At 53.5% G+C, this 26,022-nt stretch overlaps 1 protein-coding gene across 2 annotated transcripts in view; it reads right to left on the bottom strand.

Moving 5' to 3' along the window:
• The window catches only part of NKD1 (NKD inhibitor of Wnt signaling pathway 1), an 83,864-nt gene extending 62,106 nt beyond the window's left edge, over nucleotides 1-21,758 (bottom strand). Inside the window, exons 1-3 of one of the 2 annotated variants that reach the window (XM_086689461.1) lie at nucleotides 21,552-21,758; nucleotides 21,391-21,423; nucleotides 20,535-20,668 (exon numbers count right to left, since the gene is read on the bottom strand). In XM_086689461.1, coding sequence (XP_086545587.1) covers nucleotides 20,535-20,668; nucleotides 21,391-21,423; nucleotides 21,552-21,576 — 192 coding nt within the window. In that variant the 5' untranslated portion in view covers nucleotides 21,577-21,758. Of the gene's footprint in view, nucleotides 1-18,093; nucleotides 18,214-20,534; nucleotides 20,669-21,390; nucleotides 21,424-21,551 lie in introns of those variants that run through there. The other variant, XM_086689463.1, reaches the window with a different exon arrangement.
• Nucleotides 21,759-26,022: the final 4,264 nt, after the last annotated feature.

A 26,022-nucleotide genomic window follows, 5' to 3' on the forward strand; every position in this document is an offset into this window, starting at 1 on the left:
ATGGGTGCCTACGACGTGTCAGGCGCTGTGCTGGGCCTAGAGCTACAGGGGTTGAGAATAACTGCCCTGGACACCACACAGCTGATGTTCCTGCGGGAGGTGAGCAGAAACTCAATCATCACGTGAATAGATCGCTAATGACCAATGGTGATAAGCACCCCAAGAAGTGGAAGGAGCTGGGTGTCATGAGAAGGAGCAGCAGTGAGGAAGGAAACTCATTTCGAGTGGGGCCTCAGGGGAGGCTGCTCTGAGGCAGTGATGTGAAAGTTGAGTCCTAAATGGTAAGGAAGGAAGACCCAGGCAAACTGTATCGGGAAGAACATCTCAAGTAGAGGGGCCAGCATGCGCAAAGTCCCTGAGGTCAGAGTGTGATGGGTGTGTTCCAAAAGGACCAGAGTGGCTGAGACCGAGGTAGTGAGGGGAAGGCAGTAGGAGGCAAGGAGGGGGAAAGGGGCAAATGGTACTTAGTCTTGTCCACTATGGGAAGGATGTGACATTCTTCTAAAGGCTTCAGGCAGGCGTGGTAGGGATTTAAGGAGGGGCATGATTCTGTAAAATCCCAATGTGTACTGGCTGAAATACAGAAGGTAACATCACGGGCTGTTGGAACCTTCCAGGTGAGATATGAGGGTGGCCTCGACCAGACTGGGATAGTAGCGAGCAGCAAATCTGAGATGCATTTAAGTCACGGAATTGACAAAAGTGACCATCTGTCAGCTATGCAGTGTGGAGCTGAGAGAAAGAGTTGGGAATGACCTCCAGCTTCCAAATGGAGCAGCAGGTGAATGGAGGGCCAGTGGTGGGTTTCCCAGGAAGATGAAGGGAGCCAGTTTGGACATGTTATGTTCGGTGTGTGAGTGGCATGGGGGGGAGGGGGGGTCAAGCAGTGGGCACCCAAGACCTCCAGACCACCTGAGACTCCCAAGGCCCCCACTCGCCCCCCAAGGCCATCATGTGCGGGAAGCCCGGGGCATCTAGCAGGGGGAGCGGCCAACAGGTCTCCCCCACCCCCACCGTGCTGCTGACCGGCCCCTCTCACCACCTCCTCGCACAGAAGGCAGAGCCTTGGCATCTGTGTCTCTCAACTGTGATTTCAGAAGACGGAATTTGGTTTTACTATGGAAAGGCAGCGGTCCCCAGGCCAGGGTCCATGTCACTAACAACTTCCAAGGCTTTGAAAGGGAATTTTAATCCAATTGTCGGTGTCAGTGGTCAGCCCCTCTTACCCCTCCACCTTCCTCCCGGCTCTCCCTTTGCAGGTGGCCCCAGGGAGAAGATGTCCAGCACCGCCCCGGCCTGGCCCTGACAGCTGGACACCCGCCTGCCCAGGAGAGGCGGCCATGAGCCTCTGCCACAAGCCCGGCAAAGGTCACTGATGAACAGCCCCCAGTGTGAACCCCCCAGTGCCCGGCACGGTGTTGGTATGGCTGGGGGTGGGAGTGACCAGCGCTCAAATACCCCCCAAGCCACATGCTGCGCTCAGTGAAAAGCGCTGTGCATATGTTAAGGTCTGCCCAGCAACACATTTCCAGATGGAAAAACAGGAGAACAGACATTATGGTCACTCTGTAAGTTCTAGAAGGAGAAATCCCGCCGCACCCCATGCCCCTGCCCTCGGTTCTGCCTCCAGAAGCCTCGCTTATCACATATGAGTAAGAATTAACAGTAACTTCCCTATTTATTGGGTACTGAGCAAAGGGCTTCACATTTAATCTACACAACAGCTCTGTGGGGTAAGTACCATCTCTCCTCCCATTTTACAGATGAGGAAACAGAGGCACAGAGAGGTTAAGGAACTCACCCTAGGTCACACAGCTAATAAGAGGCAGAGCCAGCATGTGACTCAGGTCTGGCTGTCCCTGTAGCAAGGTTTCTCAGGCTTCATTATCTGCCCCCTGCCCCATACAGAGCCTACTTAAGACGTTTTTTCCTAATCACTTGAAATTTTAATACCACAAATATACTGTGTAACTATTTATGTAGATCTATATGTATATTTGTGCTTCATACCTATAAAGAGTATCAAGTTTTTGCCCCTGCCCCAAGAACCAAGTTTTGCCTACTTGGAGGCAATATCATCAAGAATGGTCTAGAATCTAGACCAATGCTGCTTGATAGGAATCAAACGCAAGCCATATATATAATATATATATATATATATATACATATATATATATACATATATATATGTATATATATATATATATACACATATATATAGTTTTAAATTTTTCTAGTAGCCACATTAAAGAAAAAGAAACCGATGAAATTAATTTTAATGATGAAATTTCATCAGGGCGCCTGGGTGGCTCAGTTGGTTGGGTGTCCAACTTCGGCTCAGGTCATGATCTCGCGGTTCGTGGGTTCGAGTCCTGCGTCGGGCTCTATGCTGACATCTCAGAGTCTGGAGCCTGCTTCGGATTCTGTGTCTCCCTGTCTCTCTGCCCCCACCCCCCACTCATGCTCTGTCTCTCTCTCTCTCAAAAATAAATAAACATTAAAAAATATTTTTAAATAATGAAATTTCATCAATGTAGCTAAAATATTGTAATTTCAAAGTATTATCATTATATGTAATCAATGTAAAAATTGTTGACAAATTCTACATCCTTTGTTATTATACTAAGCCTTTGAAATCTGCTAAGCATTCGCAATCCAGCCCAGCCATATCTCACATTGTCAACCGTGTGGAGCTTGCGGTTACCACAGTGGACAGAGTTCTAATCACCCTGCTAAAGCAATATTGTTTCCCTTGAGAGGCAGGGATTCTGGGCGCTCAGATGCCTCAGCGCGTAGCCCGTGCGCGGGGCATTGTATAAAAAGGGTCCGGGTCCAATCATCCGGCCGTGGAAAAGCACCCGCTGCCCAACCCACGGGCCATAATGCCAGCGGAATCCAGCTTCCCAAAATATTTACCAGAAGGCACTGGGCACCAGACTCCATTCTGTAAACTTGGATGCCATTCCGAAGCTGAAGCGATACATCTCCTGGAGAACAAGATAAACTCTCCCTCACATTCTAAATACTGAAAGGGAGGTGAGGAAGAGAACGAAATAAATCAACCGTCGCCAACCGCCCAACTTAAAAGGGATTTTGGTCAGAAGCAAGAAGGGGGCAAGGATGCTGTCTCCTTATCAGGCACATGGCAGCTCCAGGCACAAACACAACTTCTGGCAGGCATTCTTCTTCTATACCAAGGGGGGAAGGGGAGAACCAAGTCTTAGTCCGCGGAGGTCGAACCCATCCTCCTCGGGTCCAACCAAGCCAGTATCTTTTCCCCTGATTTCCGGGAGAGAACAGTCCCTTCCGTGAACTGAAATCCTGACCAGCTCCAGGAATGAGGCCCGTAAGTCTCCAACCGGCTGGGGTGGCCCAGATTTCAGACGCCTCACTGCGGGCGTTATCAGACCAGAAGTCTTCGGGACTCAGGAAACACGCCCGCTGCACTGTACAGCACCAGTCAAAGAAGCGGCAGGATGAGATGGTTCTGGAATGTGGGCGGAAGGCCAGTCTCCCTGCCTCCAGTAATCACTGCGGACACTACGGATTGAGTAAATGAGTAAATGCCGGACGTGGGTCCTCTCGCTTTATCCTCCCGGGCCTGAGTGCCAGATAACTGGGGAGGCCCCACGATGCGCCTGGAAAAAGGACACTCCGATCGCTGTGGACCCAGAGTCACACACCTGATAAATGGCAGACGGCTCTGACCCGGGCGTGCGTTCTCACCAGCCGGGGGTCTCACACACTGGCGCGCCACCCCGCCTTCTTCCCCTCTGTGCCTCGCGCCTCCAGGCCAAAGCCCACCTCTGCCACATCCCTTCCCTGCTCTGTGACCTTAGGCTTCCTTCCATCTGCGTAACAAAGCCCCCAAACGCCCGGGGAGGGGTGAGAGAAGGTGGGTGCTTGCCCAGCAGCACCCCTCCCCGCCCCGGACCCCCATCTGGTGTCACCCACTCCCGATTCCAGAAATGCGGCCCAGCCTCTCCAAGGGCCCATCCAAGAAGCGGGCTTCCTAGCATAATATTTTCCTCCCACGGAACGTGAGAATAAAGGGCTCTTTGCTTGTCTCCTGAAATAACCAGCTCTCACCATAAAGCAATCTTCTGCCCAGTAAAAATATTTCTGTAAAACTTGGTAACTCTATCTGCGGTTCCTTTTCTGAAAGTCAAAAATCTTGGAGAGTGAAACATGGCAGCGGCAGACTTTACGACAGGCTCGTGAAGTCATGTCTACCCAGACCTTCCCTCCTTAATACTGTGATTAATTTGCTGTTAACCACAGGGACTTTGTGTCTTAATACTCTCAAAGCAAAGCACCAGTTCGCATTTCTGCAGAACAATACCCGCCAGCCCAGACCTGGTGTTCAGCCAGGCAGGCGGTGGAGCCACGGACCGGGGCGCTGCTGAGATCAGAGAACTCCTTCAAGTCCCCTAATGCACAGCTAAGCCGTCACCTGCGGCCTGACCTTGGCGGGCAGGAGACACAGTTTTTAAAATAAGCGAGGGGTGTCCTGAGATTAGAATGTAACGGCACTCACAGCGAACCCAAACCAGCCGCAAGACACCTGGATGAGTCACGAGGCCTCCTAGGTCTTAGTTTTCCCAAACGGAAACAGAGGTGATCGGCCCCCAGCGACTCCTCAGCAGAGATGTTCTCTCTGAACCTCTTCATCCACCAAACAGCAACCAAGCCCCTTCCAGCTCTTGTGCTGGATCCCCGAGAGACGGAGTGGGGCTTCCCGGGAATCTTCCAGAACCTACCAGCAGCTCTGGCGGCCTTACTGGGTTGGAGAGCATGGTTACAGAGGGCTTACTGCAAGCCAAGCCTTAAGTTGCTACGTGCATTATTTCATTTCATCCTCAAAACGACTCCAAGAGGTGGGCGCTTTTATCCCCCTCTCATTTTACAGGTGAGAAAATTAAGACCCAACGTCAATATGGTCACCACAGCTGCCTATGAACCCAGATCCAAAACCCAGATCCAAAGCTCTGTGGTCCCTGGAATTAGGAGAAGACCCACGTAAGAAAAAAAGTACATAAATAATGAGGTTAAAAACAAAAAAGCCATACAAACTTAGGCAGAGAGTCTTAACTGGGAGGTTATGGGTGCCCTGAAATTGGAATTAAAGGTGTAGAAGAGCATTTCTGTGAAGCGAATGACACCATCAGATTTAGCAGACTCTCAAAAGGGTCTCTCAAAAGAGAAGCTAGGGGTTTGAAAGAAAGGCCCGTGTGGGCTGCATGGAGGAGGTGGCAAACTACCAGGGCCCAGGAGCAGCTCTCCCCAGATAGGCAGCTAATTGTCGTCTGCTCTGTCCCCACCCACGCTCGCCAGCTGCTGACAGGAGCAGCAATCAGTGAGTTTTACTCCCGGGACCAGGCGGTGCACAGATGTTGTTGGTTTCGCCCATCCAGTGTGCTTTTTCCTCACAGGTGCACCAGTGAGGCGCCCACCACCGCCCCCCCCCCCCCCCCCCGCCGCCCTTGAGGTTTGGGGCTGATCCCAGCCCCCACTCCAGGATGACCACGTGACCCAGGACCATCAGAGGCAGAGGCATGGTTCTGTGATAGGCTTGTGAGCCAAGTCAAAACAATGGGAGCCTAGCTTGGGCTTTAGCTGAAACATCCTCTTCCAGCCTGGAACAGCAGCCCGGAGCACTGGGTGCCAAACTGCCACCACCTGGGGAGAGTCTGCCTGAGAACAAAGCCGAGCCCAAGAAAAGCAGAGCAAGGCACAGACCACAGACCCGGGACAGAGTTGGAGCTCTCTGGAGTTGGAGTTAACACAGGCCAATAACACGCCTGTGTACGAAACAGTGGAGTGGGTTTAAAACCCAAGGGATCCTGACTAAGCCACCCCAAGAAAGGTTATACTGACTTAACCACAACAACCCCCTGCCCCACCCCTGAAGCTGCTGTCCCCCTGAATTTTGAAAATATTAGCCCAGGGGAGAAACTCTGGCTTTGCCAGAAAAATGGTAGAGTCACACCTGGAAATCACATCGGGTGTGTATGTCGAGGCAGAGGTGTGTGTACAGAAGCGAAGCTGCAGAAATGCACAAAGCCCATAAGCAACCTAGCTGCCCAACGATAGAGAATCAGTGCAACAAATTATGGTCCATCCTTAGAATGGAAGGCTTGAGAGCCATGAGGAGCAGTAAGATTAAATGTACTGATAAGGACTGATTTCAAGATACACTGTTAACAAAGCAAGATTACCGACAGGCAACTGAAGTTAAAACAAAGTCTCCTCTATCACTTTTTCATGATTTCCCACCTTAACTCCATTTTCCAATCAACCTACAAACACCAGTGCTTCCCAGTCCTGTTGGCCAAGAGGGCTTGTGCTATCTGCAAGGGAAAAGGGTGCATCCGCACAGAGCGAGGCGAGAAGCTCCTTGAGGAACCGGAACCAGATGCCTGGAGAGAGGGCGCTGGCAGGACAGTGGTGGAGATGGCAAGGAGGCTTCCTTTTTATTACATAACTTTCACTACTACTTTGAATTTCTTTCTTTTTCTTTTCTTTTCTTTTCTTTTCTTTTCTTTTCTTTTCGGTTTACACTGCTTCATTTACGAAAAGGAAAAAGATGAGGACCCTCTCTGAGGGGCAGGGGAGACGTGAGCAGAGGCTCTCTTCAAGGGCTCAGAGCAGCACGGCTCTGTGCAAGGAGGTGTGGACCGGACCCTAACTCCTGGCCCTCTGCGGCCGTGCACCCCCTGACCAAGCCGTGAGCCCGTCTGAGCCTCATCCACCTGGCAGACGCTTCTGGAGCAAAAGGCCCTGAGACACGGTGCCGGGCCACGCAAAACCTGCCCCGTGGACTCTGCAGTCTGGCTTTAGTTTCCTCCGTTCTGGAAACATTAAATGCCTGACAAATGACTGCGAGGAAGGCTTTGCAGACCATAAGGCTCTGGCCCTGCCTCCTGGAGAAAAGATGGCCCCTCTTGGCACCTGCCCCAGGAGTGGGTTTTGCCTCCCAGCTCTGCACACCAGAGCCAAGCAGGCAAGTCCTCGCCTAAGAGCCCCGGAAGCAAGATGTCAAGAAGGCCCTTGCAGATTAAGAAGGCCAGGAAGGCCTGATCTGTGACACCAGGAGAAGATGCTCCAACCCACCCACCTGGAAGGACCCCACGATCTCTCCCATCCCCCACGCAGCAGTGGCCAAGCAGTGGCCCTCCGAGGCTGAAGGAAGCCATGCCTCCAAGGAGCAGGGTCTGGAAAGACCCCAAGAAGGGTTTCCGCAGAGCAGCGCTTTCTGGGGGCAGAGCTCTTTCCACCACCACCTGCTGCAAATAACCCCTTTGACCCTCCCCCCTTAGGATGGGGTCAGCCTGATGTGCTGGAGCACAGGATTTTCTCCATTGGTCCAGAGCTGCGCTGTCCATGAGGAAGCTGCTAGCCTTATGTGGCTATTTACATTTACATTTAAATTAATTCCAATACGATATAGTTAAAATTCCGTTCCTTAGTCACAGAAGCCACATCCCCAGTGCTCAACGGCCACAGGTGGCTAATGATTCCTCTGTGCAGACACAGAGTATCACCATCATCACAGAAAGTTCTACCGGACGGCATTAGTCTTGAGGTCCTTTTAACATCTCCTTCCTTCCAGTTATAAATCGAGGGTCCTGGCAGGTCTTGAAAGAAAGGCCAGGTATCATAACTGCCAGTAAAGCTCTAAGCCCACGTATAGGTTTACAGAGCCACAGCCGTGCGGAAATGCACAGAGAGAAACAGAACCATTGACTGAGCTCGTCAGGAGTCAGGGACTGTGCCCCCTTCTCCACCCCTCCAGCCCTCCAGATGGGCAGTGCCCTCCCCGCCTCAGCCCTCCCCCTTCAGCCCTTCCCCAGCTGCCCTTCCTACAGGGTCCAGGCCAGGACAGCTGTCGGCCAATACAGAGAGGCTTGGATTCAGAGAGCATCCAGGGGGAGGGAGACCCAAGTTCTCCGCATCTCAGACCGCACGCGGGAGGTTCTGATGCAGATGGTCCTCGACTGTGCCCTGCGCCCTTCCCAACCCCACATCCCCCCTCCCCCCACCATCTTCCCTCTCCACCCTCTCCAGCAAAGCTTCTCCACAGAGTTCCCGCACATGTGATCCGTTTCTCATCTCTCATTCTCTTCTAAAATGTATTGGCTTTTTGAAAAATACAAAAGTAGCCCATGCTCATTGGACCAAAAAAAAAAAAAATCAAACAATGTAGAAACGTATAACGTGAAAAGTGAAATTCCTTCTCTCCTCACCACCCCCCACCACCCCAATCCTTAGGGAAGCAGCCTTTGGCAGTGTATCCTTCCAGATCCTTCTCTGTGCACCTGTAAACAGACAGACACAGGCCTGAATAGATTTTTGCATCCCGCAAAAACGGGACCCCGTTATACTTATGTTTTGCTCTTGCTTTGCTCATTCAGGAGCCTTTCAGGGCCTCCTTCCCGTCAGCCCACTGCCCACCCTAACTCACCCTGGTTTTACCAGTTGCAGAGAAATCCGTGACCCAGCTACCCCATGGTCTGTTGTTAGCCTGTCTCCTGGTGATGGATATCTGAGTCATTACACATTTTTCACTCTTGCAAATAACGCAACCCAGGATGTTCTCACGAGTATGTGCTCGGCTCACGTGCAAGGCTTCCCCAGTCCCCTCATGACCCAGGCCTGTCCTGCCTCTGCTGTCATTCTGCCAAGACAAACTCCCGCCACACCCGGCTGTGAGCAGCAGGTTCCTAAGTCCAATGGACACCTTGAAGTCCTTTTTCCTACTCAGCCACTGGGCAGTTTCTCTCCAGAAGACACATCCTCTCTGCAAGACTACCTTCGTGGCCCCCAAGAAATCCCACCTCCCAGTATTTTTGCCCCTTCCCCTAAACCTGGGCTAAACCTGTGACCTGCTTTAACAAGGAGAACATGGGGTCACCAGTTCCGGGCCCAAACCTTCAGAAGGCCTGGCAGTTCCCACTTCTGCACTCCCGGGAAGGCCGCCACCATGTAGGGAGGCAGATTACCCTGGGACCGCCATGCTCTGAGGGAGCCCAAGCTAACCACGTGGTGAGGCCACGTGGAAGGGAGCTAAGGCCCCGGACATATGACCCAAGTGGAATTCTTGGCCCCTTGCTGCTTGAGCCACCCCAACTATGCCACGTGGAGCCACAGACAAGCTGCCCCTGCCTGGTCCATCCCAAAGTGCATAATGTTAAGCAAATCGTACAACATAGTACTCTGTCCAGACCCTAAAGATTCAGCCATGTGTTCCTGCAGGATGCAGCTGCTGCTCAGAGGTTGGTTTCTCAGGAGGAGGACGTGGGGGCCCGCAAAGGATGCCTCGTTCTCTTCATGCCCTAAGCAAAGGGAGTAGGTGGGCAAGAGAGCACCCCTGGCAATCCTGGGAGAATCTGTTGTGACCAGAAAGTCAGCAAACCGAAAGACCCTGAAGCTGAGACAGAAAACTTTGGTGCAGAGAGGTTAGGGAACTTGCCCAAGGTCACACATTTAGTAAGAAGCTGGCCTAGGGTATCCAGGCTCAGAATCTGTACCAGTGACCAAACATCAGTGTCTCCTAACACCTCAACCCACAGTAAGAATTACATTTTAGAATGGGCCTCCCTATATATGGATTTGAGTATAGATGTGTATGTAGATATACAGAGACCTAGATTGATCTAGCTATCCATCTATTATCAATAGACATGAATATCCATGCCTACAAACTAAACACAAAGTTACACAAAGCAGTATTTCCTCTCACTTTCGTCATTGTTCTCTCTTGTTTTTATTCTATTTTTTTTTTTTAATGCTGGTCACTAAATTGATTTCATGAGCCACGAAGGGGATTATTACATATAGCTTAAGGGGGAAAAAAAATCTCCTCTATAACGATTTAAGGCAGTTCTAAAACCAGATTAACCTGAATTTGAATCTTGCTGGAGCAAGATTCCACTTCCACACCGAGTGACTTTGGGCAAGGAGGGAGACTCCTTTCGAGCCTCAGTTTTTCCAGCAGTAAAATGGGGACGATCCCAGTACCTGCCTTACAATGGCGCTGTGAGAACTGAGTGGTAAGAACAGCGCCTGGCTCAGGGCCTGACCTACAGCAGATGGTTCAGCATGGGGTGCAGAATATACTGAGCACTTAGGAGCCCCATTGAGGGTACAGCCACAGAACACTGAAAACGGAGGCACGTGCCAAGACCAACCAAGGCACCAGGCTCTTCGGAATTTCCAGGGCAAAGGAACAAGAAGGGAGTCCCCAGTGCCCACTGAAAGGGCAACTTCATTCCTGGTCTGTAGTTTTCTTACATCCTCTTTTTGCTTTTGAAGTCGCTCTAGATCACTGGGGGGGAGAAGGGTAAAATAACAGAGTTTAGGTCAAAAACTGCCCTGTAACTGGGCTCCCTCAAGAAGCCAGGTGTAGACTGGCCGTGGCATCCCTCAGCAGCACCCCCAGACCCACTCAGGGGAGCTGCTGGAAGCCAAAGCCTCTGTGTGAGGGGCCTGCCAGCATGCGTAGCCTCCTGGAATTAGAAAAACATCCTTGGGCCTGAGTCCACTTGGGAGGCTCCGGTCTTCCCCAGCCCTTACCTGTGGCCTGAAGGCAACAGGGGCCCTTTATGCTCTGCCCCAGCCTCTCCAGGGCCCCAGAGCAGTACTCGAGGCCGGGGGCCCCGGGCAGCACACAGCAGGCCAGCCAATCAGCTCCAGAGGCTTCTCCCCTACCTCCCATCCAGCCAGAAAGGCGAGATCAACAAAAAAATAAAATCAGGGCGCCTGGGTGGCTGAGTCGGTTAAGCGTCCGACTCTTGGTTTCGGCTCAGGTCACGATCTCACGGTTGGTGAGTTCGAGCCCCACACTGGGCTCCGTGCTGACAGTGCAGAGCCTGCTTGGGAGTCTCTCTCTCTCTCCCTCTCACGCTATACCCTCCCCCGCTCTTTATTGGCCCACCACGGCCTGCTCTTTTCCGCATCACGTGCAGTGCACACGCGGGCGATCATCAGCAAGTGACACCGGAAAGCTGTAAGAGAAGAGACACCTGCTTTCCTCTCCCTGATTTGCCAAGAGGAACTAACTCATCTCGCTCTTAGAACAACTCCATGAGCTAGGAGCCAGGACTCTCCCCATCCCACAGATGTAAAAACTGAGGACCAGAGACGAGCCACCCGGCTGGGGAGACACGCAGCTAGGACTCAGACCCAGAGAGTCTGATTCCGAAAGTCACACCTCCGACACCTATTCTGCGCACACGCCGGGCCTCAGCACAAAGGGGCCCGAACCGGACGGCGGGTCTAACGGAGGTCAGGAAAACCAAAGCAAGCTTGAAATATGGACTACAGCGGTCCACCAAGCGGCCCAAACCACATCTCTCTGTGCTCACCCCCACCTGCTCCTCCCAGAGCGTTCGGCCAAACTGAAACCTACTGTCCCCGACTCCCCAGCACCCAGCCTTCGCTTGGGCTGCGCTCTCTGCTCGGACGCAGCCCGAATCCAGCTCTGCAAGGCTGGACCCAGGACTTCCATTTGCTGAGCCCACCTCTCACCTGCACCATATGGGGGAACAACACGTGCAAAAGCTGCATGTAAAGCCTAAGACCTGTGCGTATACGCTATCACCAGGAACACACTTGTACCCCACGGACGTCTCATCTCACAGGCCAGGGCGCAACAGGCCAAGTCTAGCTGCCCGGGCCCGCCCAAAGAAACTATTTTCTAAAAACGGTATTCGGTTGATGATAATCTCTTTAAATCAGAATGATTTCACATAAAAAGCCGGACAGCTGGAGGGCACCTGGGTGGCTCGGTCGGTTAAGCACCCGACTCTTGACCTCAGCTCAGGTCGTGATCTCACGGTTCCTGAGTCTGAGCCCCACATCAGGCTCTGTGCTGACAGCGCGGCGCCTGTTTGGGATTCTCTGCCCCCCTCTCTCTCTGCCTCTCCCCTGCTTACGCTTGCTCTCCCTCCCTCTCTCTCTCTCTCTCAAAATAGATAAATAAACTTAAAAAAAAAGCCCAGATGGCTGGATTCTCTTCATGATCAGAAGGCAGGGCCAGAGCCACATTCCCACACCTTGGTCAGCAGGCTGGAGCTGAGGGGTGCTGCCCGCTTGAGACAGGACGGGTGCCCCTCAGGGGCCACCAGCCCCCACCCCTCCCGCTGGTCTCCACCCAGCCTGCTGCGCTCATTAATATGACTTCTCTTCCCTTTTCAACTCTGACCCCTGCCCTCAGCCTCAAAATCCTTCAGAGCCCTCCTCACATGCCATCTCCTTCAAAAAGTCCTCCCCAAATCTCCAAAGCCCGGTGCCTCTTGATGGCCTTATAACTTGTACTGAGCACTTACTTACGTGCCAGGCAGTTAGAACCATTTTGCAGTTTGAGTCCCCACAAAAGCACCCTGTGGAGCAGGTACCTTCACCATCCCCGCTTTACAGATGAGGGAACTGAGGCCTGGAGTTGATTCTTCTATTGCTATCCCCAGCCCCGTCCATTCCCTGCCCTCCTCGACGCTGCTCTGTGCCCCCAGGAAGCCGACCCCCTTCGACCAGTTTGCTGAAGCGTCCTGCTCTCCTACTCCTGGTCCTCCAGCTGCTGGTGGCCTCCTCAAGGGCCCCCTGGATATCCTCTGAGAACCAAGTGTCATGCCTGAACCAATGCAGACATTCCAGAATCTCTCACTGAGCCCAGAAGATACAGTCACTTGACTCCTCTTTACCCTCCACGGTATTTTTACAACCGAGAACCGGTCTCCACATTCCTTCTTCCCCTGCATGAGCACTCCCCCACTTCTGTCCCGCTGGCCCCTCACTTAGGGCCCGCCACTTGCCTCCCCTCTAGACAAGCACTGAGGTCCATAACGTGTTTGAGAAGGCCCCCGGGCCCAGAAGGTGATCCCTCCTCAGCCAAATGAACCGCGATCAGCATCTCAAATGAACCGCCCTCTAGACTCCAAGGCTTTCTCACTCGCTGCTGGCCCATCTAGCAGACATTCTTACAACTATTACACGGCCCTTCCCCTTGCCTTGCTCTCCACCACCCCTTCCGCGATTCACCTCTGGGCCTAAATCACAGCTCCTCCAAGGCCACCTCTTACCCAAGGCCAGTTGGCGCTCCCTGCTCCAGACTCTCAGAGCCCCCAGAGTGTCCTCCAACACTCCGCTAACATTGTCTCCATTGTGCAGTATCCACCTTCCCAAACTATGAACCCATCTTACATGGGTACCGATGCAAAATCCAGAGGAAAATATCAGCAGGTCCAATGCAGCAACATTTTAAAACAGCAATGTCTCATGACGAAGAAAGATGGAGTTTAGGGACGCAAAGGAAGTTGAACACGAGGAAGTCTAGTGATGTAAATCACGCATCTGAATCATCTATCACATTAGCAAAGGATGAGAACGCCCCAAGAGCACTTGACAAAGTTCAATCATTATTCCCGGTTTCAAAAATATTAGCAAGCCAGGAGTTAAAAAAAGCTTTCTGAACTCGATACGCAGCAAACAGTTATTAAACAGTAAAGGGGATTCTAACCAATGCAATAAGATAAGAAAAACGGACGGGAGGCAAAGATGAACGTTTAGTTCCGCTAAACTCGAGGTTAGGTGAGGCGGGAACCGAGCCTTATGCTTCCTAGTTTCCACGACATCGTAAGCACACTCGAACACCTAGGGAATGAACGGCCACCCAGATTCACTCTGATCCCGAATCCATGTTCTCAAAGCACCCAGTACTCCTCCTGTGAGGTACGAATCACAACTTCAATTGTGTCATTTGTTTTTAAAACTATTTTCCTTTTCCTACTGGAGTATATACAGTCCGTGAACCAAGTACCAGCTCTACTGGCAGAGCAAATGTATACCTGGCCTAAAATAGGTACTCAACATCTAAGGCATAGATGCAGGACCGACTTGAATAAAATGCATTCATAGTTGCTAAATAATAATAAATAATTTTATCCTACTTCTCAGCTGGAAAACCTGAGGCCTGGAGGAGGGAGGGGAGGCCACACCACTGCTAAGCCCCCTCCCACCACCCCCCAGGACCCCTGGGTCCTCTGAAAGGCAGCAGCCACACACAAGGCCACGCACACAGGGCGCCCCCCACGTGGCTCCACACGTATGGAGAGTGAAGCCCAGACCAATTCCTTGGAGCCCTCTAAACAAACTCACACCCGGGGCACGCCCGGGTAGGCAGAGCCGCCTTTCTGGGGCCAGGGATGACCCACGGAGGGACCTGAGCTTTTCCTCGCAAAGCCCTGTGACTGCTGCCCACATGGATAAAGGGCCCCCTCTGCTTCCCCGCGAAGTTATCAAAGAATTACTTATGTCTCTGGAAGTGCTTGTTTGGAAAAGGTTCTCCACCCCACCTGGGCTTGGCAGGAGGGGGCAGCATCATCAGGCCTGCCCTTCGGGGAGTGATCAGGCTTTTCCTCCAGCCCCTGAAGGCTCTAGGCCATTCTTCATGCAGAGAGTCTGAAGCCAGCCCTAAAGAGGCAGGCAGCCTCCCAGGATAAACGGAGCCCGGTGACATCAAAGATTCCAGATTAAACAACTGAGGCCTTCAGCTCTCTCTGGCGTTTCTTCCAGGATATTCTGGGCTCCTGCCTCAGTTCTCCCTCAGATGGAATGGCAGATATTTTGTTTGTGAGAGTCTGAATTTTTTCCTACCTCGGGGAGAGGGGGAGAGGAGGAGAGGGCGGAGGAGAGGGGAGGGGAGGGGGAGAGAGAGAGCGAGAGGAAGAGAAAGAATGTCTGTGAGAGACAAGAGCCACAAAAAGAACATGTGTGAGTGAAAAAGAAAAGGGAAGTCAGGGAGGCAGCCGGAAGCGCCTGCTTTGGAATCCAACAAGCGACCTAAAAATTCCAAAAGTTTCTAAATCGAAGCACACTGGGAACTCACAGCCAGCAAGTGAGACTATAAGCACCCCCCAAGCTAGTACTTGCGGGGGGGGGGGTGCCTGGCTCACCAGAGGTAGCAGATCTCTTCTTGGCCAGGGCACTGGCCCCTTGACCACAGGGTTCCTCGGCACTCCCTTTCCTCAGACACATCTGGTAAACCAAGGCAAGGGACCCTCTACCCTCAGGCACAGGCTCACAACCGTTCTCTGGGATTGGCTTGTCCCTGGCTCTTGTCCCCTAGCCCGTGGGGTGCCTCTCTCTGCCTTGAGCAGCCAATCCAATCCCACCCCTCAGGTCCCCTCTATCCCCCCACAACTGGGCTTCTGGCCCTACAGGCGCCCCTCCTCTCCCCTCAGGGTAGCAGGGGCAATGAATCCATCCAAACAGGCGGAGTAAAGCCCCCAAGTCCCCACGTCCATGACGATCCACATTAATCACATCTAAGGGGCAAGCTAATGGCTGGTGGGGGGCACACTGACTACCCACCCGGTTCCACCCCACATACCTGTCCAGGGGGGCAGGTGGCTCAAACATGCCAAGAGCCACTCACGCACAGGGCTCTTCAGAAAGACTGAGCACCAGGAGAGATCTGTAGTCCCCACAGGCTGCGAGCCCCTTGGGGTCCACCATCCCAACCCAAACACCACCCAGTTCTCAGGGACAATAGCAAGCCCGGGGCCTCGGTCGGCTACTCCTTGCGCAAAAACCAACCTGCCGTTCCTCACGGCCTTTCCGGTCTCTGCTCGAATGTCACTCACACAGCTTCTCCCAAGGCCTGCTGCCTGTTAATTTGGCTGTTTATGTGTGGATTTTTTGTCTCCTCTCTTAGACTAGAAGCCACAGGAGGACAGGTGCCACATCTCTTTTCTGTGCCACTATGTCCTCGATGCCTGGTACAGCTAGGGAGTTAATAATAACAATTCATTATTAATCATAATTAATAGCTGACGTCCTGAAAGAGGGGCTCTTCCTGAATTCAAGGAAACACAACACGCACCGGCCTGGCCCAGGGGAACTTTCTTCTCAAAGAAGAAGAGTTTTGAAGGCAGGATGAGACGCTCCTCGAAGTCTCCCAGAGACCACATCACAGAGATTCGTTTAAGCCTTCAGAGTATGACGCCCTCGCCCACCCCTGGCACCACCCTGAGGGACCCAAGTCCTACTGGAAACCAGAAGCCCCCCCCCCAGCACCCTGCCCAGTTCAGACTTCCCCAGTCTCTCCTCCCTGCTCCCCAGGGGTAAAGAAAGCTGCCAGGTGGGGCTCTGAAGTCCCGGGTGCCACGGACAGAGGAGACCCTCCATGGAGAACCCAAAGATGCCAGCAAGTGGAGGCCCAGAGGCCTCCACCAGCCTCAAAGCAAATCATCTTTTAATTCTGAAACACCAAATATTTAATTTATGCTTTACCTCAAATGTCAAGTGTACCTCCCGGCACATAGCTTTGAAACCACGTAAGGAGGCCTAACGCTTTCCATATGGTGAAGACATGGGGCCTTTTAATTGTGCCAACTGGTATCATTCAAGGGTAATTCCCCTGGAATCCGGCAACTCGGGCAGCAGCTGGGCCAGGAGCCAGCCTCCAACCCCATCACCCATCCGCACACGTCCCCGCGGGCTCCAGCCCGGCCTGCACCCTCCCAGTCGTCCCCCAATATCAAAATGCGCTAGGTGCCCCCTAATCAAATTACCAGCCCTCCTGGCAGCCACCTTCGATCCAGAGGCAGGCCGACCGGCACCACGGCTCTCAGCCGGTTTCTTCAGGCAGTTTTGCCATAAAAGAACAAAAGGGCCAAATGCGGGGCCGGTGGGGGCAGGTGGGGAGGGGACCGCCTTAAATCTGGTCATCCACACTCACGTATGCTCTCGCATGTACACGCCGCGGGAGCAGATTCTGCTTCTCCAGGTGTTTTCCTATCAGGCTCTCTGGGTCCATTAAGCTGTTCCTTCCACCTACCGAGCTTTTTTACTTCGCTCATTATATTATATTACATTTTCCAGACCCAGTAGTTCCAATTGGTTCTCTTTTGTAACCGCCTGTTGTAGCTTCATGTTTCACTATCCTTCTTTATCTCTTTGAGGTTATGCTTATGTAAATTTCTAATTGGTTAGCACATTGTTGTCTGGCATATAAACTGTTCGCTTTGTTGTTCTTCACTCGTAACGTGGACACCTCCTATTTCTCATCACTTTTCTCCTCTGAGCTCCAGTTTCCTTGAAGTTTGTCATGTACCCACAGAAAGAGCAGAAGCCCCGGCCTTAGCCTGTGTCCCTCCATGTGCTTCTATACGGTATGGCCGGGCAGGGGAGGTGGGAAACCTCTGGATTTGTAATCTGGGCTCCCGTCTCCACCCCCACCGGTGCCTCAGCAAACCTCCCGGTACCTTTCTCCCTTTTGAGCTCTTTGAGGAGTCATCTGCCATAACCCTGCCAGGGATGGGAATGTTATTATACCCATTTTGCAGATGAGCTTAGGTAAAATGGCTTATACAAGGTGACCAGCTCTGGTGGCAGAGCCTGACCTCATTTATTTTTGTATTCGGGAGGTCAGGCTTAGGTTGGTGCCAGCGAGGTCACCCTCTCACATCCCAGGACCTTGCATGCAACCGGGACCCACCCTGAACATTTACTAAGCTACTCAGACCCGGTCAGGGAGGAAGACGGCAAGCAGGGGCCCCTTCTGCCTGCCCCACAGCCTGCCTCTTCCCAAAGTACTCAGCAGCGGGTCAGCATGCCATCTCTCTGGACATGAAGCGTGGCGCCCTCGGGGCAGATGGTCCAGCACAGGGCTTTACCACACGTGGCCTCTGTGGTCTAGACAGTGCTCCAGAAAGGGAGAAAGACAGAGTTCACACAAGCTGGCTGGCAACTTTATAGGGTTATAAGGAGGAGTAAGATAATGTAAGCAAAGTACTTGACATACACGTGGCACTTAATAATTAGTTCTCATCGCAATAATAATAATGCTACTTGGATGAACCACTAATATGTTTCCAGCCACTCTGGTGAAAGGCCATGTGAAGGAGTGAAGACAGAGGCCACCACCAAGCCGGGCCTGGAGCTGGTGGGGGGACCTCTGACAGCCCCTGGAATCCGGCAGACTCTGGAGCCCACACCCTACCTCCCGCTGCGCTAATGGAAGAACCCTTTCTGTGCCACTGGGAATCATGGGAATTAAACTGGACAAAGGTTGCTCACTGCTGTCTTACTTACCATTTCTCGGTGTTTCCCAAACTCTGAGCATCCTGTTTCCACAGTCACGACTTTGACCACTTGTACTTAATATTTTTCCCGGAATCAACTTTCACCGCTCTCTTTCAATTTAGCTTCATCCTAAGCGATAATATCCGTGAAATCGGGGGTTTGATGTCCTAGTTACTACCTTTCCTGGGAAAAGCAGCGCTTCACTATTAAGATAACAAACACTCCTCGAGGCACCACCTGAAATCATTGCACAGGCCCCCACCATGCAGGCCTACACGTTTGGGCTTACCCTGACCTCTCCCAGGGTGGGCTCCCCAGCCCCCGCTCTGCAGATGCGGTGGCTGGGCCAGGGACTGATAGGAACGCAGGTGTCTGGACCCTAGTCACCAAGCATAACTCCCAAAGAAGCAGAGGCTTCCTCCCCTTAATATCCTGGATGGCGGGGCCCACCCTCCGCCACCACTAACATATGTCACGCTGATGGCTCTGTGTCTCACATCTTCAAAAGTGCTTTGAACAAACATTAATGACCCCTCAGTGTTTCTCCGAGAGAGGGGGGCGAGGAAGGGAGGGGGCAAGCACCACCCCCACGCTGTCCTCAGCTGGGGGAAGAAACCAGGCAACAAAATTCCGTGACTTCACCAAAGCCACAGACTTAAGCTGGGGCCCCCTCCCCACCCTCCCTCATTTCCCCCAATGGCAACTTTTACTGGCTCACATTCCTCTTGCTGGGAACACTACTATTTAATTAAAAACGACAGACTTTTGTTTTCCTCTCCTTCCTTCCTCCTCCCTCCCATCCTCCAGGACTGGATGCCAAGGAGACCCACCAAAAACATGCGGGTAACATTTGTTATGGCTTTGAAGATAAAAGTCAATTGAAGTAAGCCCTCGCTGTATTTCAAGTTTCCCCTAAAGCATGGAGCAAGCTGCCTGGCAGTTGAGGAAAGGAAAAAAAAAAAAAAGGTGGGGGGGGGGGGGGACTGCAAATAAATGTCATTCTGCAGGAATACTTTGTAAAAATAAACAGGCTGAAAAAACCCAAAACTTGATTAATGGAAATCCACTCAGTTGGCCTCTGTCTTGAGCTACAAATGCATTTGTTCATAGGGCTAAATCGGATCATTTTCACTGGGCTTTAAATAAGTAAGTAGATCAAAAACTATAAACGCTGGGGGAAGAAAGGGAAGTTTGTGGCTCTGTTTCTCAAGGGCCCCAACCGCAGTGCCCCCCACCCACCAAGTTTTGACCTTTCCTAGGGGAGAGCAGCTCCAATTCCAGCCCAGCCAACAGATGAAGAAAAATGGTGAAGAGAAAGCCCCCAGCTAAAGCGAGCCACCAGAGGAGGAGGCGGGGGCTTGTCCCAGACCCAGAGGTTACTTCATACAAGAAGTATGACAAGAGTCGACTTTATCCACAGGCTCACCTCCCAACACCGGCCCCCTGCGACGGGGCTGCTGCAAAGAGCCCAGGTGCCACCGCCCGGAAACACACGCACACCTCCAAAGACTCCCCAGGCCCCTCCCTAGCCCATGGACGAGACCAAAGAACTAACCAGACCTGAGACTCAGTCTGTTCCCCCTCTAAGTTAAAAAAAAAAAAAAAAAAAAAAAAAAAAAAAAAATTAAATGTCACATCAAAAAGTTGATTGATCCTTTGATCCTTGGCTTGCTCGAGTTCCACGCAGACCATCTGAAAGCCCCGTGCAGAGTTCCAGAGCTCACAGGACATCTGTGAACACCAGTCCCAGGCCAGGAGCTGGGGCCTGACTCACTCGCTCCCCTGTCACGTCTACTGCTCCCCCAGGAACAACTCCAGCCTCGGGGACCTACTGGGGCAAGGCCCGGGCTGCAGTGGAATGAGACCCTCTCTCTCCCTGTGGGCCAAATGACGGGGTCTCAGTGCCCCCCAAACCTACCTACCAGGTCTCAGTGCCCCCCAAACTCTGCTACCCAGATCACAGCCCTTTCTACTGGGGTTCCTGGGCAGATGGCACTGATGAACGCCACAGACACTTGGAACACATTTGGAGGCCACCACAGTCCTGCCCTCCACCCAGACACCCCTCCTTCATGCCTTCCCTGTCTTACTAGCCACCCCCCTCCAGATCCACCTTTGAATGCTGGCGCAGAAACAAGGCAAGAAGTCAGAGCAGGCCCCCAAATCCCTCCAGCGCAGACAAGATTCCCCACAGACTGGACCTGTACCACCTCATCACCTAGGACCTTCCCCCCAAACAGCCCTCTTTCCCCAGCTGGGCAGGAGACTGCATCACCTGTGCCACCTCTAAGGTTCCCCAAGACATGGGGGTACAGGGTCATGTTAGGGGGCAGGGGCAGCTGAGAAGGGGCTTCTGGACTTAAGCTGTGCCAAGAGGGTGCTAAAAGTTGGGGTGGGTGGGTGAGGAGGCCCGTCTCTGAGGTTGAAAGGAGGGTAGGAGGGGATCGTACCCGGGTTCCTCTGCCAACGGTGCCCGCCGCCCGCAGCTGTCTGGGCCCAGAACTGCCGCCGGGGCAGCGCTGCCTCCCGATCCACTCCTCGATGCCTTTCCGAGCCCAGGCGGCGCTCACGGCGAAGCTGTCACCTGGGGCGGGGAAGACACGAAGCCCCCTGAGTCTGGCCCCTGGGCGAAAAGTTACCCGAGAGAGCAGGGCGAGTGGGCGCGGCAGAGGCAGCGGGGGCCAGGAGGGAGTTGAGAGCCGGGACACAGTCCGAGAAAGGGACGCAGGTAATCAGGAGAAAAGGGGTCCAGCGAAGCCCCAGGAGCAGGGACCTAACGGGGTGCGCGAAGGGGGAGCAGCACCCCGGAGGAAGGGTCTGAGGATCAGAAGAGCGAGCGCCGGAGGCCGCGACTGCGGAGGAGAGGGGTGAGGATCAGAAGATGGGTGCAATGAGCACGGGGTGAGGGGAAGAGGGAAACGGAGGGTGAGGAGAGGGAAGCAGCGCGCGCAAGAGCCCAGATCTCGGGGGAAGGGGCTGAGGGCCGGAAAGAGAGGGAGCAGAATCTTGGGGGAAGGGGCTTAGGAGTCTGAAGAGGGGGCGCAGTGAGCGCGGAGGGCGGGGACGGCGAGAGGAGGGCTTGGGGGTCAGAAGAGAGAGCACAGGACGGAGAGGAGCGGGTGGATGGAACAGAAAAGGGGGGGGGGGGGGCAAGAAGGCTGCTCCCGGAGCGGGTCTGTGAAACTGGTGGCCGGAGTAGGGGGTGGGGGTGGCCCTGGTAATAAGATCCCGCGAGCTAGGCCATTCCGCCGCCGTCCGCGGTGCTTCCCCGTCCATCCCCCCGGTCGGTGCCCCGCGCGCCCCTACCTTCCGGGCTCTCCCTGCGCTTGCACACGGCGGCTGCAGGCACATCGCGCGCGGCGGCGGCGGCGGCGGGAGCCGGAAAGAAAGGAGAGGCAGAGAGTTAGCAATCGCGGGGGCGAGGACGGCCGGGGCCAGGGGGCCGGCGCGCGGGCGGGGACACTGACCCGGCTTGGAGTGAAGTTTCCCCATGCTGGGGGCGCGGCGGGCGGGGGCGTCCCTAAGCCATGCGCCCGGTCCGCGGGGCCGGCGGCTCGCCGCGCCTCGCCTCGCTCTCCTCCTCCTGGAGAAACCCCGAGCCGAGCGGAGCCCGAGGCGGCGCCGGGACGCGCTCTTGCCGCCGTAGCCGCGGCCCGACTGACGCCCGGGCGCGCCGAGCCCCCAGCCCGCCGCCGCGGCCCGCACCTCCCCGCGCGCCCATTGGCCGGGCGCGGCGCATCAAAGGCGAGGCGGGCCGCGGAGGGGGCGGGCGGGGGACGGGCGGGGGGCGGGCGGGGGGCGGGGCTGCGGGACAGGGCGGGGCCAGGCGCCGCCGGGCGGACACAGCGCCCCCCTCCAGGCTGCGGTCTTCAGCCCCGCGCGCGGGGAGCTGGAGGGCCGTGGGGGCCGGGGGGCCAGGGGGCGAGGGGGCGAGGAGGTCGGGACCCGGGACCGGAGAAGCGAGGACTCGGGACCGGAGTAGGGGGCGGGCCTCTGGCCAGCAGGCGTATTGGGACAGACACCCTCTTGGGTCCTGCCTTCTCCAGAACCACCGCTCCACTAACGGTACTGCGCCTTCCCTCCGCTCTATTTTTCCTGGAGGAGGGCAGGGCAGGACTCGGCGGCTCCAATTTACGGGTGATGAAACTGAGGTCGGAAAAGGAGACGCTACTGGGGCGCTAAGGGTCTGCTGCCAGCCTGCTTCGCGGCCCCTTCCCAGTCTTCCCACGACCTGACTTTTGCAGAAAGGATTCGCTTATTACCCATGTCTCCCCCTCCCTCCGCCCCTCTGTAAGTTTTGATTTGGGAGTCCAAGAGGAGCCCCACCGCGCCTGAGCCTACTGTGAGCCCGGCCCACTCCTGGCGGCTACAAGTGTCCGAAAGCCACGAGTTGCCAGCCAATCACTCGGATGTCTCATACCGGTGCCCGTGGGTGCCCTCCCGGGGTCGAGGCGCGCTGCCAGCTGCGCGGCCCGGAAGGGGGTAACCGCTGGGCCTTTGATCTTCCTTGGTTTCCGCTCCCCGCTGCAGTTCGCCAGACCCATGGGCTTGTTTGTTTTGTCTGGGGAAGTTTCTGCGGAGGGGAGGGAGACATCAAGGGGTTCCACCCCACCTTTGTGGCTGTCAGGGAGAATGGCTGCTCTACTGAGGACACGGTGGGCCTGTCAAGTTGGGCCTGGTACCCGTCAGCCTGGGCATGGGGAAAGAAAACCCTGTGAGAAGAGTGAGAAGACCAGCTCTGCCCCGGGGACTGAGTTCTCTGCGTGAGCCTCAGTTTTCAGGTCTGTAAAATGGAGGCTCAAGTCTGCCCTTTTTGCCAACTCCTTAGAGCGGCATTGCCCAAGAAAGATAATGTGAGCAACATGTGTAAAGCTAAATTTTCTAGTAGCCGCATTTCTTTTAAGTAAAAAGAAACAGGGATTAAGAGTAGCGTATTATCGCGAAGAGCACTGAGTTACGTGTAGAATTGTTGACTCCTATATACACCTGAAACTAATATAGCACTGTATGTTAATTATACTAGAAGAAAAAATTAAAATAAAAGTAATTTTTTTTAATTTTTTTAATGTTTATTTATTTTTGACAGAGAGAGAGACAGAGCATGAGCAGAGGAGGGGCAGAGAGAGAGGGAGACACAGAATCCGAAGCAGGCTCCAGGCTCTGAGCAAGCGGTCAGCACAGAGCCCGACCCGGGGCTCCAACTCACAGACCGTGAGATCATGACCTGAGCCGAAATCGGACGCTCAACCGACTGAGCCACCCAGGCGCCCCTAAATTTTTATTTTTGATAGAGAGAGACAGAATGCAAGCAGGGGAGGGGCAGAGAGAGAGGGAGACACAGAATCTAAAGTGGGCTCCAGGCTCTGAGCTATCAGCACAGAGCCCTACACGGGCCTTGAACTCAGCAACCCTGAGATCATGACCTGGGCCGAAGTTGGCCCCTTAACCAACTAAGCCACCCAGGCGCCCCTAAAAAAATTTTTTTTATGTTTATTTTTGAGAGAGAGAGAGAGTATGAGAAAGCATGAGCAGGGGGAGGCGGAAAGAGAGGGAAACACAGAATCTGAAGCAGGCTCCAGGCTCCCAGCTGTCAGCACAGAGCCCCATCGCAGGGGTTTGAACTCACAAACCTGGAGATCATGACTTGAGCTGAAGTGTGGTGCTTAACTGACTGAGCCACCCAAGTGACCCAAAAGTAAAATTTTTTAGAGGCTTGCAAGAACACTAAAAGAAAAAATATATAGGCCATATTACTCATCAACACAGAAGAAAGCAAAAAGAAACATGAGATTAATAATATATTTTATTTAACCCAATATACCAAAAATATTATAATTTCAACATATAATGAGATATTTTACATTCCTTCTTTTGCGCTAAGTGCTTGAAATCTGGTGTGTATTTTACACTTAGAGCTCATCTCCTCCCAGACTAGCCACATTGCAAGAGATCAATGGCCACGTGTGGCTGGTGGCTACTGCATTGGGCGTCATAGCCCCAGAGCATCTACATGTCACAAAAGGACGTTGGGAACGGCACAGGCCTCCAGAGTCATAAATTTCTTCACCCACCAATGTCTTACTTCTATCCTCCAAATCCGTCCTCTTTGGTGAAAATGAAGGCTCATCTTATAAGCAGGTACATTAATGCTGTTAGCAGGCTGGTTTCATTTGAGGAGTCCTGGGACTCCCCAAAGTAATGTTTTTGCCATTTTATATTGCACTTCTTTACCCAGGACCTACCATATGCCAGCCATCATCCTGAGTCAGGCATAGCCCCCAGAACCACAACTGTCTGATGCAGGCTTGTACTTGGCTTTAAAAAGAAAGGAAACCATTAGGCTCAGAGAGGTGAAGTCACTTGTCCAAGGTCACACAGCTAGCCAGTGGCCTGGTGAGGACTGAACCGAAGCCTGTAGATTCCATTGGCCGGGCTGTTTTCTCTATACGAGCCTGCCCCAACACAGTCTAAGCCTCACATTCATTAGAGAGAGTCCCCCATCTGGAGACCCATTCTGATGATGTAGCAGCTCTGTGACAAACAAACCCTGTTTCAGGCACTTGCGATCCGTCGCGGAACAAAACAATCCCCAGCTCCCACTCTACCGAGAGGAAGTGAGACAAGAAACAATAAGCTTAACAAACGGGAACATAGTGCATGCACTAAGTCAGAAGGTGACATGCCAGCTATGCAGCGGCTCTCCACTGAGGGCAATTTGCCCCCCACGGGACATTTGCTAGGACACCTAGCAAACAGAGAGTCGCCACTAAACATCCAACGATGCACAGGACAGCCCCCACAACAAAAAATTATCCAGCCCCAAATGTCAATGTTGCCCAAGTGAGGGCTCCCCCGACCCACCCAGCAACAGGAAAGTGAAAAAGCAGAGCAGGAGAAGGGGAGTCTGGAGCAGGAGGGAGGTGGGGGTTTTGAGGGTCTGATTCAGAGCAGGAGGCCTCCTGTGAACCCCCTCCAGAGGAAACGGAATTCTACTGGGGTCGCTCTTGGTCTCTCTCATCGCCACCCCCCACCGGTGCCGGGGTGCATCTAAATCAAAGCAAAAGTCTGCGCGTTCTTTCTCACAGTGCTCAAAAAGTTGGTTACTTCCTTAAACCGGCCATGGCTTTCTTCTTTCATGAGAAAAAAGTCTCCCCTGTTCCCCTTGGGAATTTCCTTTTACAGTTCAAAAAGAGATAAAAGCAAGAACTAAAACTCCACAGTTACCAGTTTGAGTCTTGGGGGAAGTAAATCCCAAATGTCCAGCCCAGACACAAAGGGCCCCCTCCACCTTCAGCCTGGCCCTTCCCAGCCGGGCAGGCGCCGGGGACCTGGCTGCCATTGGAATCGTGACACCACCACCCCCACCAACCTGGCCCCGGGGCGAGAAACCAGAGAGGTGGGCCATGCGCTGAAATCTTAGCCTGTCCAGGACTCCGAGGAGGGGCTCCCCGGGGGGCCACAGACCCACCGTCCACCTGGGGTGGCTATTTGGCCTCTGCTGGCTCCCCGCCCCACGACTCACTGTCTTTTTATGTGTTTTAATAATTTATCTGGCCCACTTCTTGGGCTGAATACTTACAGTGACACATCTTTTTCTTTGAAGATTTCCCATCCTTTGGGGGAGGAGAATGAGAAAGGATGGGAAGGAAGAGATAAGAGAGAGAGATTATAACAGAAACGGGTTTCATGGGGCTTGAGATTTAGCAAGGCTGGTTTAGGTGAAATCTGTTAGATGTCGAGCTGGGAGGTTTTTTTTTTTTTTTTTTCCTTTTAAAAACCACATCACCCTGGTGGGTCACCCCCACGCTTGTCCCCAGGTTAAAGCACTGGCTCCCTTCAAATGCCACCTCCTAGAAGTAGCCCTCCTTGACTTCCCAACCTGAAGAGCTCTGAATAGCCAAGGTCCCCTCCCTTGCCTCTCGGTTTGGCACTCCTTAT

The sequence above is a fragment of the Puma concolor genome, chromosome E2 (genome assembly GCF_028749965.1).
Source record: "Puma concolor isolate L17-30 chromosome E2, mPumCon1.1.hap2, whole genome shotgun sequence".
NCBI classification, from domain to species: domain Eukaryota; kingdom Metazoa; phylum Chordata; class Mammalia; order Carnivora; family Felidae; genus Puma; species Puma concolor.